Source organism: Puma concolor, chromosome B4 (assembly GCF_028749965.1).
Source record: "Puma concolor isolate L17-30 chromosome B4, mPumCon1.1.hap2, whole genome shotgun sequence".
In the NCBI taxonomy this organism is placed as follows: Eukaryota; Metazoa; Chordata; class Mammalia; order Carnivora; family Felidae; genus Puma; species Puma concolor.
Window position 1 is genome coordinate 13,875,819 of NC_141673.1, and position 16,334 is coordinate 13,892,152.

The 16,334-nt window shown below is 47.3% G+C and overlaps 1 protein-coding gene across 1 annotated transcript in view; it reads left to right on the forward strand.

Moving 5' to 3' along the window:
* The window catches only part of LARGE1 (LARGE xylosyl- and glucuronyltransferase 1), a 548,933-nt gene that overhangs the window by 235,181 nt on the left and 297,418 nt on the right, over positions 1-16,334 (forward strand). Inside the window, exon 3 of the mRNA XM_086712419.1 lies at positions 14,210-14,511. Coding sequence (XP_086568545.1) covers positions 14,210-14,511 — 302 coding nt within the window. The remainder of the gene's footprint in view (positions 1-14,209; positions 14,512-16,334) is intronic.

Below are 16,334 nucleotides of genomic sequence, written 5' to 3' on the forward strand. Positions count from 1 at the left end.
GCACAATCAGGAAGTGCATTCTCCTCCCATTGTGGCTTCCGAGGGAAGTGTGCTTTACATATGCAAATGCAAGCCCCAAGTTTCACTTAATAATTATCAGCTGGAGATTCTATTGATGAGCAGCTGAAGCTGCTCCTCAGGAGAGAAACTGTGAGTTAACCATTTCTAGTCCATCCGGATATGCCGCCTCCCCTAGCCTCTGAATACTCCGGTGATTGGAGACAAAGGTTCTGATTTCCCCCTTTTGTCCCCCCTCCTGTCTGACTGGAGCCTGGCAGCTGAGTCTTCCTGACCCCTCGTATTAGCATGTGTTCATCTTTCCTGTGCCCCCACCTCCTTTCTGTTTTACAGGCTACAGAAGGCGGAATAGACCCATCTCTATTGGCCATGGCAGGATTGCTTCCAGCCCTAGAAATACTGGCCTCCCTGCAGTAGCTCTCCTGTCCAGAACCAACCAACAGCATCCTTTCCGAAGGACGTAGGGTGACCCAGAGGCACGGTGCCCAGGATCTCTAGCTCACGATATCCAAAACTTTCCTCTGCTTCTCCTGTTCTTCTGTGTGTGCACTTGCCTCTGGGGTGTGTAGAAGTAACACCTGGGCTGCTTCGTCAGACTCCCTTGTTCCGGCTGTGCCTCGGCAGAGTTCTGTTCTGCAGGCTGGCACAGATGGTTTTACTTGGATTCTCGGAGCATTCTTGCCACAGGACACTCTTAACTTTCTCGATGCTTGTCGCAACCGTCTTGCCCTCATCTCTCTTGTGTGTCTTCTCCTTGTCACATCAAAAGGCAACCTTTGTTTTCTGGAAAGAGAGCTGTTTAGAGGTAGAAGATGGAATGAAAACAGACTTTTTCTTTGGAGGTGGGTGTCAGATTCTTTTTCATCCTGGGCGTTTTTACTTTTGCACTAAGCCTTGGCAAGTTGCTTAAGCTCAACGAACCTATCGCCTCCACCTTAACATGGGGACAATCAAACCTACCTCGTACAATAAGGTGATACGTGTGACCCACTCAACCAAAGTGGGTGGTCAGTAAGGGAGTTATAATCATTCTCTTTTGAAAATCAGTTCCCACCACTGAACTTTCTAGTCCTTGCCTACCCCCATTAATTTTCATCATTTAAGTGATATTTATTGAGTGCCTACTGTGTGCTCTCCATTCTGAGCCCTGGGCACATAATGGTGGATAAGACTGATCTACAAAAGACCTTTCCAACACTGAACTTGTATTCTAAGTGTGGAGACAGGCACACAAGAAAGAAAACAAAGACGTTTATACTTAGGGGAGTTCTAGGATGTGTGCAAAGGGGAAGAATCACCAGGGAAGGAGTGAGAGACAGATTCTGGCTGAAGGGTGGCCAGAGTTTTCTCTGCAGAGTGGTATCTCTGACAGCAGGTGCAGAGGCCCCAATGTGGGAGAATGCTTGGTACATTCAAGAAGCATCTAAAAGATGGTGGGGGCAACTGGGTGGCTCAGTCGGTTAAGCGTCTGACTTCAGCTCAGGTCATGATCTTGCGGTTCGTAGGTTCAAGCCCCTCATCAGGCTCTGTGCTGACAGCTCAGAGCCTGGAGCCTGCTTCAGATTCTATGTCTCCCTCTCTCTCTGCCCCACCCCTGCTTGCGCTCTGTCTCTCTCAAAAATAAACAAACAAAAAATAAATAAAAGACCAGTGTGGAGGAGTGCGTTAAGGTCGGAAAGATAATTCTGATAAAAGTTTTGTAATCCACTGTAGGGTATTTGGGTTTTAAGTTTGCTGGGAAGCCATAAGAGGGGCAGTTTGAGCAGGATAGTAGTGGGATCCGAGAACCATCTTCACATGTTGTCTAGGTGCTGAGTGGTAAGTAAACCGTCAGAAGTAGGGAGGCCGGTTAGGTGGCTGTTGTGTGAGTCCAGGTGAAAAAAGGTGGGGCCTGGGACTTGGATGGTGGCCTAAGAGTTTGTATCTGGGGTGTATTGAAAGGTAAAACACACATTAAAATATATCGTTAAAGAGGTCTATGGAACAGGAGGGAAGAAGTTCAAGTTCAAGACTGAGCTCTGTGTTTGTGGTCTGTGCGCTGGTAACAACAGTGATGCTATGTGCTGAGAGAGCAGGGGGTTTTGAGGTGGGAACCAGGGGCTCTCATTTGGATATGGAGACACGAGGGGCTCCTGAGTCCGTCTCTGTGGTACTCGGGAACAAAGGGACTCAGCGTGGCGTCTGCCTTCACCCACACAGTGTCTGCCCCAAACAGGTGTTGAGGGAATGGATAGTCACGGTGCGAAGCAGGCTACATCAACAGTTGTCACAAATGTAATAAGAGCTGTTGCCTGAGGTCTGTATTGTAGCAGGTTGCAGGAAATCCAGTGACAGAACGGAGGAGTGGCTGACTCACCCTGGACGGATGGGAGAAGGGTTCCTAGGAATGATCTCTCAGGTAGGGGAGAGTCCATGGTAACTCGCCAGGTGACAAGGCCTGCAGGGGAAATCGCACAGATCCTTAAGGCTCCTTCCAGTTGCCAGTCATGGTACCCAGGAACTTAGCATAGGGCTTGCACCTGTCGGGGCTTTGGAACTACTCACTGGAGAAGGTCACGGGTTGTCTGAGGTACCCTTCAGGGCCAGAAGGTGGAATCATAAAGTGCAGGGCGTTTCAACAGCAACACCAGGGTTTCTGTCCCAACCTAGCCTCTGAGGTCAGTCCCATTAGTAAAGCCTCGTCTGGGTCCTGCAAGGGTCTCATTTCTTTGGGGCAAGGAAATTGGGGTCTTGTCCTGGAGGCTCCACCATCAGGGCATCTCTTGGGGCCTCTGTGTTTGTTAGCACTCCCCACACCCAAGCCCAGCTTCCTCTCAACTTGCTGAGGCATAGCCTCCCTCTGCTTCACAGCCCAGTTGAGTTGAGGGTCCTTGGTTTTATTATTGTTGCTCGTTTGCTACTGGTGGAAGCGCCTTATAAAAAATCACCGTCATCCCGGGAGTAGGACTTGCAAATAAATAACAATCCATCAGAAGTAGAGATGGCAGGTTTTGCTTAATAGGTATTAGCGCAATATTTTACCCAAACATCTATCTTGCTCTTGGTAATGTCTTATCTTTGCCAAGTGCCCATCCTGATAAAGTGTTATTTCTGTCAAGCTGAGCTTCTGATAAAATCTTCTATTTTCCCCTCTCCCCAACCCCACCCCATCTATCCTGATAAAACCTCATACTTCATTTCTGATTTCCTCCCGAGGGATGGTTTGGATTTGTCAGGAATGGGTGAAAAAAGGGATGATAAGGGTTTTCCCTCTTTTTTTCCCCGTTGTTTCAATATAGATAGTCACGAAAATTGGAATATAACTTTAAGTAAGTCGAACTGATAAAGGAGGTTCGGAGACTCTTTAGAAGGGGGAAGAAGACGGCATAAAGGAGGGCAGACATTTATAGGCGAGGGGATGTTCAGGCAGGCTGTTGCTTGTTTTCTCTTGTTTTTAATTTACAATTGAGCTGAAGACGATGGCATTGATTTAGGTGACGTGGCAGTTTGCAGGAAAGGGGCGCTAGCGAAGGAATCAACCACCTTCACAGAAACATTTGCTTCCTCTTCTTGTTGAAACGTGTTAGATTGTTCTTCGCGGCAGCCACTCATGCTGTTGTGGGTTCCATGGCCATTACCCACTTAACCCTGTGCACATGAAGAGCCCTACTAACTAACTTCTCCTACTGACCTGCCTTCTAACCTCTTCCTTTCAGTATGTCATCAGGTGTAACTGTATCATGAGCACCACATGCCAGAGTTGGGTTCCCCTGGGGCTGTGTGCCCTGCACCAGCATGATAGCCACAGGCGGTGGGGTAAGTGTTGTGTGAAGGGCAGTGGCTTTGTCTCTCAAAACCAGTTCACTGCGGAGGAGAGGGGGAACGTCAGAGGGCCCAGAGAACGTGATGCAGACCCAGCCACTCCTCACTGACGCTAGACCACCTGAAACACCAGAAGTCCCAGCAAGGAGTTTTCTCCTATGTTAATCCTCACTTCCACCCAATGCAGAGGAAGAGAACTTCTGCTCAGACTTGGCGTGTGCCTGATTGGAGGTGGGCAAACTGAGTGCTGTCACTGACATAGGGCGTGAAGAACACGCTAGACTTTGAGTCCTGTTTTGCAGTTAGTTTTCCTCTTACCTAGGGCATTTGTGAGACTACTGTCTTCCAAACACAGGGGAGAGTAGTGATGTCTGAGAGTGCTGTCTGGTAGTCCCTGTCCCTCCCTAGGAGAGCAGAGCACTGTTGTTCGAGTCTGAGGCAGTCTAATTACAGTCACACGCGGGGCGCCTGGATGGCTTAGTCAGCTGAGTGTCTGACTCTTGATTTCAGCTCATGTCATGATCCCAGGGTCGTGGGGTCGAGTCCCACATCAGGATCTCTGTGCTGAGCAAGGAACCTGCTTAAGATTCTTTCTCCCCCCACCCCCTGCCCTTGCCCACTCTCTCTCTATAAAATAAATAAAATGAAAAAAATCTTTAAAGACACACTCTCTTAAAGAATAAGAGACCCTCGGGGCGCCTGGGTGGCGCAGTCGGTTAAGCGTCCGACTTCAGCCAGGTCACGATCTCGCGGTCCGTGAGTTCGAGCCCCGCGTCAGGCTCTGGGCTGATGGCTCAGAGCCTGGAGCCTGTTTCCGATTCTGTGTCTCCCTCTCTCTCTGCCCCTCCCCCGTTCATGCTCTGTCTCTCTCTGTCCCAAAAATAAATAAACGTTGAAAAAGAATAAGAGACCCTAATTCTTTCCCGTAGATGTGAATTTCACTGTGACACTCCACCCCTGAAAGAAGATGACTTAAACGCCCGGGGGAGGGTAAGGAGCAAGAATGGGATGGGGCCAGAGTTTTGCTGATTTGTCTGGAGACCTGTAACACCGGCTACCCGCCAGTGAAATCTTTATCCCTTTGCCATCCAAACCAGATATTGTCAGCATTCCCCATTTAAAAAAAAAAAAAAAAAAAAAAAAAAAAATCACAGAATTCCTTTTTGGTAAATACTTAATATGGCTACCAAGAATGACGGTTTGAGTTTTATGGCAAGTGTGGATTCACATAATTAGAAAAGGATGGCTTTGAACATCCTTAGTGTGACCAGCGTAAAAAATTTTAAACTTTGCTACAGTGTCCTCCCATGTGGTTCTCTTGATTTGAACAAGATTTTGTTAAAACACACACACACACACACACACACACAAATCCTTGTTCAAAATTTTTACTGTAAAATATGACTCTCCCCAGCACATATGATTTGCCACTCTTGGAACCTATTAGTAGGATTTTATAAGGGCTATGAATATTTCATATAAAATAACACATTTATTGCTGGGATTTTTTAAAAAATTTAGATCAGTGGAAAAATAACTTAGGAAATCTTTCATCTTGAATACTGCCAAAGAGAAAATAAAAGAAGAAATTTTAGAATATTTCTGGGTCTGATTCTGTAGTCGATCACCATACTGATGACTCCGGTGAGGATGGCTAGTTGATGTTTTGCTAAGGATAAAATCATCATGCCTGTTTTCCTTGGAGTGTTGAGGACTGTCCCTGAAGGGGAATGGTGTTCAACTGTTGCACACCTAGGAAATGTGGCTCAGGATACCAAAGGAAGGGGAAACACCACCTTCCAAACTCAACCACTGGAGGCCACTATGAAAACTGGGTGACTTGGAGGCCATGCTAAAAGTGATTGAAGTTAATGAGTTAAGTGGGGACAGAGGGTAATCAAAGATTACTTGGAATGTGAATTTATTATTACCCACTGGTTGTTTTTCCAGATTTGGAGTGACTATCTCCTCACATTTTCTGGGACACACCATGCCCAGTAGTTATTTCCGGGGATCTAAGAGAAGAACTGGACCCCACTGTCAAATTGTTCAAACATATAAAAAATAGAGCACTGCTCACATTATCCTTTGCCTTGTTTGGTGATGGTTTGAATGCTATCAACAAGGTCCTTCTGTCTGTACTTAGACTCCTTGGGAATCAAAGAGAAATAGAATTGGCCAGATCTAAAACTGGAAAGACTCCGTTACTCTGCTGTGAGAATAGTAATTCAGAGACCAACTGTCTCAAACTTCCAGAACTTAGGATATTCGGCAGAAAACATTTGGAGCTTTGAAGTCCTTGAACCTGAAGTTTCAAGGGGCAAAACATTGACATCATTGCTCATTAAGATATACTTCAAGCACTTGTAGCAAAAACCCAGCTATGGATTATAGCAAATTGGTGCTAAAAATGTCTTCATTTTCTTGACTTAATGAAGCTCTTTAAGGCAAGGTTCTGGAAAATACTTTCTTGGAGGAGAAAAGTCAAATTGCATTTAGCCTATTATGACGAAACAGAACCAGGCTTCTTTCCCTGGCTTTTTAGAAGCTTGTGGGGAACTGTTTTCTTAACTGTTGTTTAGTCTTTGCCAGAGGATCTCCAAGGTCTTTGCTGGAACTCAAGTTTACTTTGGTTGCCAAGACAACTTCCAGAAAATCACTTTGGGGAGTTTTTGGGTAAAATGTTCCCTGTTTACCCCAACACAAGTAAGCAGCCTTTGCTCATCACCACTGCCATGTTCCTTCCTGCAACAAGTCTAGTTCCACAATTCTGGAATTAGGAAAGTGTCCAGGCTGAGCCCTGTGTCTTACTCAGCCCAGAATTAGTGCCACATCCAATTCAGCTGTCATATGGACATCCATAGATCAAAATGTTAAAAAAAATGTTTTTTTAAATTATTATTATTTTTTACATTTTCTTTATTTTTGAGAGAGACAGAGTGTGAGCAGGGGAGGGACAGAGAGAGAGAGACACACACACACACACACACAGAATCTGAAGCAGGCTCCAGGATCCAAGCTGTCAGCACAGAGCCCGACGTGGGGCTTGAACCCACAAACCATGAGATCATGACCTGAGCCGAATTTGGATGCTTCACTGACTGAGCCACCCGGGCGCCCCCCAAAATTTTTTAAATGTGAGACTTTAAAGATGAAATTGAGTTCTCTAAATTTTTCTGAAGTGACTCTGGCTGCAATATTTATTTTGCAATTTCAGAATGTATTGAGGTGTGAAATTTTTATGTTAATTAAAGAGGAGGACATTGTGTTTAAAAAAATTACAAAATGCTTACTTAATGAACACAGCTTTATGTGGAAGGTGAGAAATTGGAGAATTCGTTCGGCATGAAGTGACCTGTGGGTCAAGAGAAGGGAGCCTAGAACCAGGGAAGCTGGAAGGTCTGGGAGCAGGTGGGGGGTGGTGGTGGGTAGCTGCTTTGGAAAGGGAGGCATTGACAGGATCAAAACAGCCCCAAGCTTGAATGAACTAGAACACCGGGCAACCTAGCTTCTAGGAATTCAGGAAGGTCCTGTGTTATACAATAGGAGCTGTCCTAAGAATACAGTTGAGACTCGGGCCGGGAAACGGGGGCCCAGTGTCAGAGCAGTAATGGAATTGAGTGTGGCAATGCTAAGACCTCCTTTGCACCTGAGCCATTTCTGAAATTTGCCTTCAGGAGCCAACAGGCACACTTGCAAGTGGGGGGTTATGGTGCCTTAGAAGATTGGGGGGAAATGCCTAAATCAGGGTTTCTCAACCTTGACTGTACAGGAGGACCCCATGAGAGTGGCTGCTTCTAAAAATGCTAACTGGATTCCCACCTCTGAGCTAATTCATTGGAGAGGGGGCGTAAGGACGTTGGGATTCCGTAGAAGTTACCCAGGGGATTGTAACGGCAGCCAGGATTGAGAACCACTGGGCAAAGGGACCAGGAAATGAAGCAGAGGCAACACAAAAGTTAGACTGGACTTGTCTGGAGAGAGGACGAGCAGGAGACATTCTGGTTTAGAACATAAAAGGGCCATTGATCTGGAGCCAGTGAATCTGGGTTCAAGACTCTCCCTCTGCCATTTGCTGCTGGGATGACCTTGAACAAGTTAACTCGTGTGTCTTATTTCTTGTTTCCCTCCTGCCCCCCTTTCATAGTCAAGCTGGGAAAGTGAGAATGCCTGCTTCATTAGTGTTGCTAAATCAAATGAGACGGCGCACACGGCTTCCACGCACGGGCTTGTGCTCACTAGGAATGGTGACCAAGTGTTTGTTGAAAACGATAGAGGACCTTAAAGTAGATGGAATTGCTTCTGTGCACTGTCACAATGCAGGATGCGGTACCAGTAGGGTTGAAGAACGTTATCCCTGGCATCTGTGAGTGAAGCTGGCAGAAATAGGGAGAGATTGGAGGCCAATGTCTTAGGACAGGGGCTCACAAACTATGGCCCATGGGCCAAATCTGGCCCACTACTTGTTTTTGTAAATAAAGTTTTATTGGTACACAGCCATGCCCATGTATTACACATTTCTGTGGCTGCTTTTGTGCTGAACTGGCAGAGCTGAGTACTTGCATCAGAGGCTGTATTGCCTGCAGTGTAAAATGTATTTATTTTCTGGATATTTACAGAAAAAGTTTGACCCCTGGTTTAGAATAAGATTAAAAGAATTGGTTTGGGATGGAATGCTTGAAATATAGTGATAGAAGCAAGTACTTTAAACACGGGGAAGGAAGAATCTTCAGGCCCTGGTGACAGATTGTACGTAGGGGGATTTTGCTGCATAAGGGTTAAGGATGCAGTGTCTTTGTCGTGGGTAGAATGATACAGAATGACAGGCTTCCTGAAATCTGGGCATGAGTGTAGAATTTTGGTGTCCTTGACTAGAGAGATCTAGGTCTGTCCCCACTGGAAGGGGCTGGTGGAGTCCCCTACATGGGTGGCCTAAGGGCTGGGAGGCCACCCAGGTCCTGACCCTGCCTCTGTTAAGATCCCCTCCCCACCCGCAGTTCTGGTGGTGGATATCACACACAATGCTAAACACTAGCACTCTGGAGAGATCCAGAGCGACTCAGTGCACACAAATTGATTCAGGTCGTCACTTAGAACATTTTGGATGGCAAGTCCCTAATCTCTGTCACCACACTGCACAGAGGTTGATTTTCAATTTACCTTTTTTGTTCTCAATCTTAGATGTTTTGCTTCTTAATTCAGAGCATTCATCTCAAGTGGATTCAGAAATTCAGATCTGATGATAAATTCACGTTTGTTGAGAATTTGGGAGGGAGGAGGAAGATGTTGTCAACTAAGCCTTTGAATAATGTCTGTTCTGACATTTTAAACTCTCAAGTGGGCTGAACCGCGGATCAACACATATAGGCATTATGTGACAGAGATGTACCATGTGTACAAATAGACTGTGTGTATCTGAATAATAGGACCTGGAAGGGAAGGTAATAGAGAAGCAAAAGTAAAGGAACTCAGAATGAGGGATCTTCTCTTGTTTCCAGGTTTTGTGCGGTAGGGTAGGAGGAAAGAGGAAATTCGTGTGTCTCCTCTGATTAGGCCTGATGCTAAGTAATATACATACACACATACGCCGGCCCCCCCCATTTTATAGATGGGGACACTGAGTCACAGAGAAGTTAAGTCCTTCGCCTAAGGCTGTTATTTATTAGTAAGTGGAACTGTAACTCAAATTCAGTTCTTTCTTATAAGCGTCTGGGATTCAGAATAACTCTACCTGATTTCCTTTTCTTGGCTATTTCTCCCTCTCCTTAAGCACTTAATATTATCATGAGGCCACATTTTTCTTTTTTGTATATGATGAGGCCACTTTTTAAGTAATTGGTAGTTTAAGATTTGCTAGATCAATTTTTTATGCCTTTTTTTCTAGATGCCATTCCTTCCCTCTATCCCTTCCTCAAATGTTTGTCAAGTACAGGCAGTGTGCCAGGCCCTGAGGATAGAGAGACCAGGTTTTGGGCCGTGCCACTCAGTGTGGCAGACTGTTCTTGCCAGTTCTGTTCTTGGTCCCTGTTCTTGGTCCCTGCATTAGGGTTCTCCAGAGAAATAGATTACTAGGGTTTGCATGCATTTGTGTGTGTAAAGAGATTTATTATAATTGCCTTTTGCGGTTATGGATTTGGTCAAGTCCCAGGATCTGCAGGGTGATTGGCAAGCTAGAGACCCAGGAAAACTGACGATGTAATACCATTCAAAACGCTAGTAGCCTTCAGACCTAGGAAGAACCAGTGTTTCCGTTCATAACCAAAGGCGGGAGGGAAAAAACAAAACAAACAAAAAACCCCACAATTTTCCCAGTCTGAAGGCTGTCAAGTAGGAGGAAGTTTCTTACAGAGGAGAGGGTGAGCCCTTTTGTTCTTTTGAGGCCTTCAACTGATTGGACGAGGCCCACCCACATTAGGGAGAGCAACCTGCTTTACTCAGTGTGCTGATTCAAAGGGTTAAGCTCCTCCAGAAACACGCAGAATAATGTTTGACCAAATATCTGGGCACCCTGTGGCCCAGTCAAGTGACACACAAAATGAAACATCACAGTGCCCAAAGTGTTCTACAACAAGGAAGTATGAAAATTATATAAGAAACTTCTAGAGAAATTGGACTTTGTGGCAGCCCAAGCATGTGATCAGTAGACTTGATGAAGAGGGTATAGGCCACTTTGTCAAATTCATGTGCTGTATTGCATGTGGGTCAAGCTGTGTACTGGGTACATGTGTTAGGGCCAGATTTTTATCCAGGATTGGTTGGGAGGAAAATTGATTCTTTTCCACTGATGGTCTGAGAAGTACTGGTGTGGGCACAGCTGTCGACATAGGCCATAAAATCCCACGTGACGGGCCTTGCAGTGACAAGCTGTACCCAGAGCTAGGGGAGCACTCCCGGGAGAGACCAGAACCCATAAGATGTCCCCATCACTGGTGTTTGCAAAGCACCTCTGAAAAGGTGAACTTTCGCTGTCCTAACCCTTCCCCCTCCCCACCCAGAGGGCTAGGACAAGCCAAAACAAAGAGGTCAGGAACCAGAGAGAGGAGTAGCCCAGGAACAAAAGCAGGAATCAGGATGAATGAAATTAGAATGAGCCGTGAACTTGGCAGAGCAACAGGTCCCTTTGGTATCAAGCGGCATTGGGATCCATCCGCCAGGGAAGAGACACAGGGTCCCTGTGCACACGAGGCAGGGAAAGTCAGCTGAGAAGGGCCTGAGGCACATCTCCAGGATGCTCCCTTCCAGAAGCTGAACCTGGCCAAGGAAGAGGAAGGGCAGCTCAGGACAGCCTACCTTTAGAACAAACCAGAATTCTGCTCTTGATTGAGCACTTCCTGTATGCCAGGTGTAGGGCACAGCATACATGTTGCCTTTCCCAACATTGGTTCCCCTGTTTAAGGCCTGGCATTTATCATTTCGTGTGTCTTCATGGTTGAGAAATCCATAGAGCTTTACTTTTTATTTTATTTTTCAAGTTTATGTAGTTAGAGTGCAAGCAGGGGAGGGCCAGAGAGAGAGAGAGAGAAAGAGAGAATCCCAAGCAGGCTCCACACTGTCAGTGCAGAGCCCTATATGGGGCTTGAACTCATGACCTGTGATACCATGACCTGAGCCAAAACAAAGAGTCAGACACTTAACCTACTGAGCCACTCAGGCTCCCTGAGAAATCTATAGAGTGAAGAAAACACCTGCAGGCCTTGGAGAGCTAAGTTTGGTTAAAACCATTTGGGGTCCAGGGGCGCCTGGGTGGCTCAGTCACTTAAGCATCTGACTGCGGCTTAGGTCATGATCTCCCAGTTCATGAGTCCGAGCCCCATGTTGGGATCTGTGCTGAGAGCTCAGAGTCTGGAGCCTGTTTAAGATTCTGTGTCTTCCTCTCTGTCTGCCCCTCCCCTATTCTTGCTCTCTCTCTCTCAAAAATAAACATAAAAAAAAACAAAACCACACCATTTGGGGTCTAAAGAATATTGATAGCATTTCCCCCTTGCTACCCTTGGAATTGTAATTGCTTGGGGATTACATAATTATGACTTTATTTATAAGCACATAATCAAAGAATTATAGGCATGCAAAATGTGGGGCTTTTGGGAGGGGAGCCAGAGGAAGTGATGAGGTCCCCCTGGGAGCCTACCCACTCCTCCACTTTGCTTCTGGATGAACTTGGACCTCACTGAGGCTGAAGGGAAGAAGGTTCAGAGATGCCACAGATCAGAATAAGCCAAGGTTTGTTGGCCCTCTCCTCCCATACACTACTCAGAGAACAGCCCCGAGTTCAGAAAATGTACAGCCTTTAACACGCTAATTTATGTCATCAACTCAGCTTACTTATAATACCACTCACTCTCATTGGAAACTACTGGAACTGTTTGCCCAATGAGAAACAAAGCGCCCAGAGCTTTCTATTTCCATACCTTACTTAAGCCTCCCATTGCGCCTGTGAGGTTAGCGTTTCTGTTCCCATTTCAGAGACTGGAAAACTGAAGCTCAGAGCATTTAAGTAATCCCTCCAAAGAACAAATTTCTCATTTTCTTTTGTTGTGAATTTTCCGGAGCTTCTGGGTGCCTTCCTAAATGTTCCGGTGTTTTGTTTTGTTTCCATAAGAAAGAAGACCGCTCAAGCACCAGAACTCTTAACTCCCAGCATGAAAGCAGGGGCGTGGCCCCATACAGTCATGGAAACTTTATTTCTGCTCAGGCTCCACCCCAACAGGAAGGCTTAAGTGTTTGGAGTCTGACACCTGTTTTTGTCGGAATAACCTAAGACATTATCAGCACGGAACTACCCAGCACTGCACGGATGCATAGCAGGGCCCTGATGCTCATCTCTCCCCACCCCTGCTCGAAGGGTCGATGCCAGTTGAGCAAACACAATTGCCGTCAGTGGCCTATTCGTTTTTATTCTCAGTGGAACTAATTTGGTTTTACCAAACAGGGAAACAGGTTTCAAAAGCCTGGGTTAGAGCTTGTAATTGGCCAGCTTGGGGACAATACAACCCTAAGCCACCTGTGATTCTGTGTACCCACACATTCAGCCTCGGCCCTTGATCTGTGGTCCTGGGCAGTGGGATGCAGCGAGTCCTATATGCCACATTGATAGGAGGGGGCCAGGAGCTCAGGTGTTTAACCCCGAGGTGATTAAGAGGGAGAGAAATGAGTCATGTTTGTGAAGGCCCAGAGACACATCAAAAAGCCCTGGGCAGAGGCCGACTCAGTTCAGCAGCACAGGTGAACCCCGCAGGGTGTAATTCATTGCGTTCTTTGATCCTCAAGTTTTGTGGGTCGCAGAGACTCTCTGGGATGGTTTGGAAGCTCAGTGGGGTCTGAGCAGGAAGAAGAAAAACTTGAAGTATGGAAAATGAGAAGCTTCTTTTTTGGCGGGTGGCTAAGAGAGGGTAATTTTCTAGAGATGTTATTTTTGCTTAGTAGTCCCTAAGGCAGCCGTGTTGTAGCTGGATACTGGGATGTCTGCAGCATAGGAACAGGGAGGACAGACAGCTTTGAGTGTGTCGTGTTCCTGGGGCACCTGTGTACAAGATGTGGTATGCTAAGTACCTTTGGGAGATGGGGATGTTGCATTAATAAAATGTTTTAAAAATCCATAGCTCTCCATAGGGCCTCTTATGAAACTGTATTTAAGTGGAGAGTGTATAGGATGAGACATAAGAGAGACCTGGGGACGAATTCTGACACTCCTGGGAGGTGATACTTCAGAAACAGGGTTTTTGTTTTTTTTTTTTAATTTTTTTTCAACGTTTTTTAATTTATTTTTGGGACAGAGAGAGACAGAGCATGAACGGGGGAGGGGCAGAGAGAGGGAGACACAGAATCGGAAGCAGGCTCCAGGCTCCGAGCCATCAGCCCAGAGCCTGACGCGGGGCTCGAACTCACAGACCGCGAGATCGTGACCTGGCTGAAGTCGGACGCTTAACCGACTGCGCCACCCAGGCGCCCCAGAAACAGGGTTTTGAAGGATGAATAGGAGTTCACATAGGAAGACCAAAATAAACTTCTGTCGTTATTAATATTTGTTCTTTTTGCTCTCTTCCACTTTCTCCTTTTCCTCTTTCCCTTCCTCCTGCTATTTCTTCATATTCATGTGTGTTTTATCCAGAAGAAAAACGCCTACCAGGAAATGTGCCAAGGTGGGAAAAGACGACAGGGTATTTAGTTAGGAAAAATTATGATTGTCTTCTCTAAATAGCATGTTACTTTTTATCACCTCCTAAGTCATTCTGTTCTCAACTCTGTCCCCAGGTCAGTCTGGTCGCATCTCTTGGTCACTCACTTTGGATCCACCTTCCCTCGTGAGCGGAACAGATGCGTGGGGTGCGGGTCGGGGCTCGCGGTGTGCTTCGTCGCGGTTAACCGTCCCCCGGTCTTTCCGCCTCCCCAGATGGGAAGCCGGTGTCCCTGTCTCCGCTGGAGTCGCAGCCGCACAGCCCCCGGTACGCGGCCGCCGGCCAGCGGGAGCGCGAGAGCCTGGAGGTGCGCGTGCGCGAGGTGGAGGAGGAGAACCGCGCGCTGCGCCGGCAGCTCAGCCTGGCGCAGGGCCGCGCCCCAGCCCACCGCCGCGGCCACCACAACAAGACCTACTCCATGGAGGAGGGGACCGGGGACAGCGAGAACCTCCGCGCGGGCATCGTGGCGGGCAACAGCTCGGAGTGCGGGCAGCAGCCGGTCGTGGAGAAGTGTGAGGTAAAGAGCACCCCGGGGGCGGTGGTCCAGAGGCCAGCGGCCCTCACCCCTCGCAGACGCCACCGGGAAGCACCGCCAGGTGCCCGCGAAGGGCTGGCATTTTTGACTCGGGCCTACGTGGGAACCTTGCACGGCCGCTACCGTTGCCGTGTGGCCTGGCCAGTCGATTAGCCTCTCTGAGCCTCAGCCTTGCCATCTGAAAAGTGGGTACGAGAAGGCCTCCAGCACAGAGAGCTTAGGAGGAGCAAAGGGAAGGAAACCACCGCTTCCTTCTTTGCGGTTCCTTTTGACCCACTCAGGGTCTGTACGCCTAGTTGTCTTCCTGGGGACACCTGTTAATTTAGACTACGGTGTGAGTGGTGGACCTGGAGTTGTGGCCTTGCTGGGCAACAGTTCCCTTGGCCACCTCCTTCCTCACTTAACGATCAGTTTCTGGAGAACCAGAGACCTGTTGCTTCTCTAAGGCAGTGTCTTGAACTTTTACAACTGAATATCCTGCCCCCCACTTTTAGAGTACGCTTTCTGTGTTAGTAACTCTTTGGGCATTTGGAGAACTTACCCGCCCCTTCTCCCTACCGCCCTCACCCCTCTTGTTTGTGCTTCTGTGTGCACTGAACGCAATGGCATGCACGTTCATTTCCTGCTTCTCCCGGTTCCCAAGGACAGGAATTAGAGCACCCCTGTTAAGAGCAAGGCCTTTTGTGACCCAGACACGCCCGAATTCAAATCCCAGCTCTGATGGTTTCTGCCGTAGGTGCCGGAGCAAGTTACCTGACCTCTCTGAACTTCAGATGCCTCACCAATAAATTTGAGAAAATAATTCCTGCTTCATGGGGGATTTATGAGAAGTAAAAGGGATGGGCCATATAAAGCCACAGACGGAACCTGGTTCGTAATATGTGTTCAATTGTGGTTAACTTTTGTTAATTTTGATTAGATATATTACCTGCTGTTGCTTTATTCCATTTCCTGGCCACATTCTCAGAATACTAGACTTCAACCCCCCTGAAAACACTTGGCAAACAGCAACATGTTGTTCATGTGAGGGGAGTCCTTGGTTCTGTTGCTCATACTGCAGTCAGGGAATGTAGGGCTTGCTGAGCAACATAGACTCAGGTCTGGGGAAGGTCAGTGGTGAAGGAGGAGAGCCCTTGGGCTGGGAGGATTTGTCATGGTCTCTCCAGCCTGGATGAGGGGTGGAGAGGTGGACGCAGGTAGATGGAGGCTGTCCAGTGAGAAATGTACATGAGAGTATGAAGAATAGGAAGCAAGGTGAGAAAGAATGCAGGACATGGGGGGCTGGTCAGGAAGCACAGACAGCCTGGGCCAGGACATGATCGAACTGTATTTTCATTCATTCTTCCATTCTTTCGTCCAGTAGTCACTGAGCCTCCGTTATGTATCCCATGCTGTTCCCGGTGCTGGGAAATAGCAATGAACCAAACTCCTCTTGTCTCATGTTGAGGTGGGGCGTGGAGGAAGAAATGTTCAAGAAACAGCGAGTTGGGAACATCAGGACTTGTTAAATGCTGTGTGTTTATTCAGTCCTGCCTGCATGCCTGGTCCCATCCACGTAACCTTCCACTGCCATCGCCAGTGGCCCGTGGTACTGAGTATCTCTCTTTTACATCTTCAAAAATGGGACTCGGCAGTGTTATCAACTTCCCCCACTTTAGGCTGGTCTGGGAGGGCTGTAGTTTTGAGAACTTGTATTCTTGCCTGGGAGAAGGCTTGCTTGCTCTCTTGCATGTTGTCTGCTCTCAGGTTATGGCCCAGGTAGGAGGGCCCAGAGGGAGGAAGTGTATTTATGCTGTTATGACTGA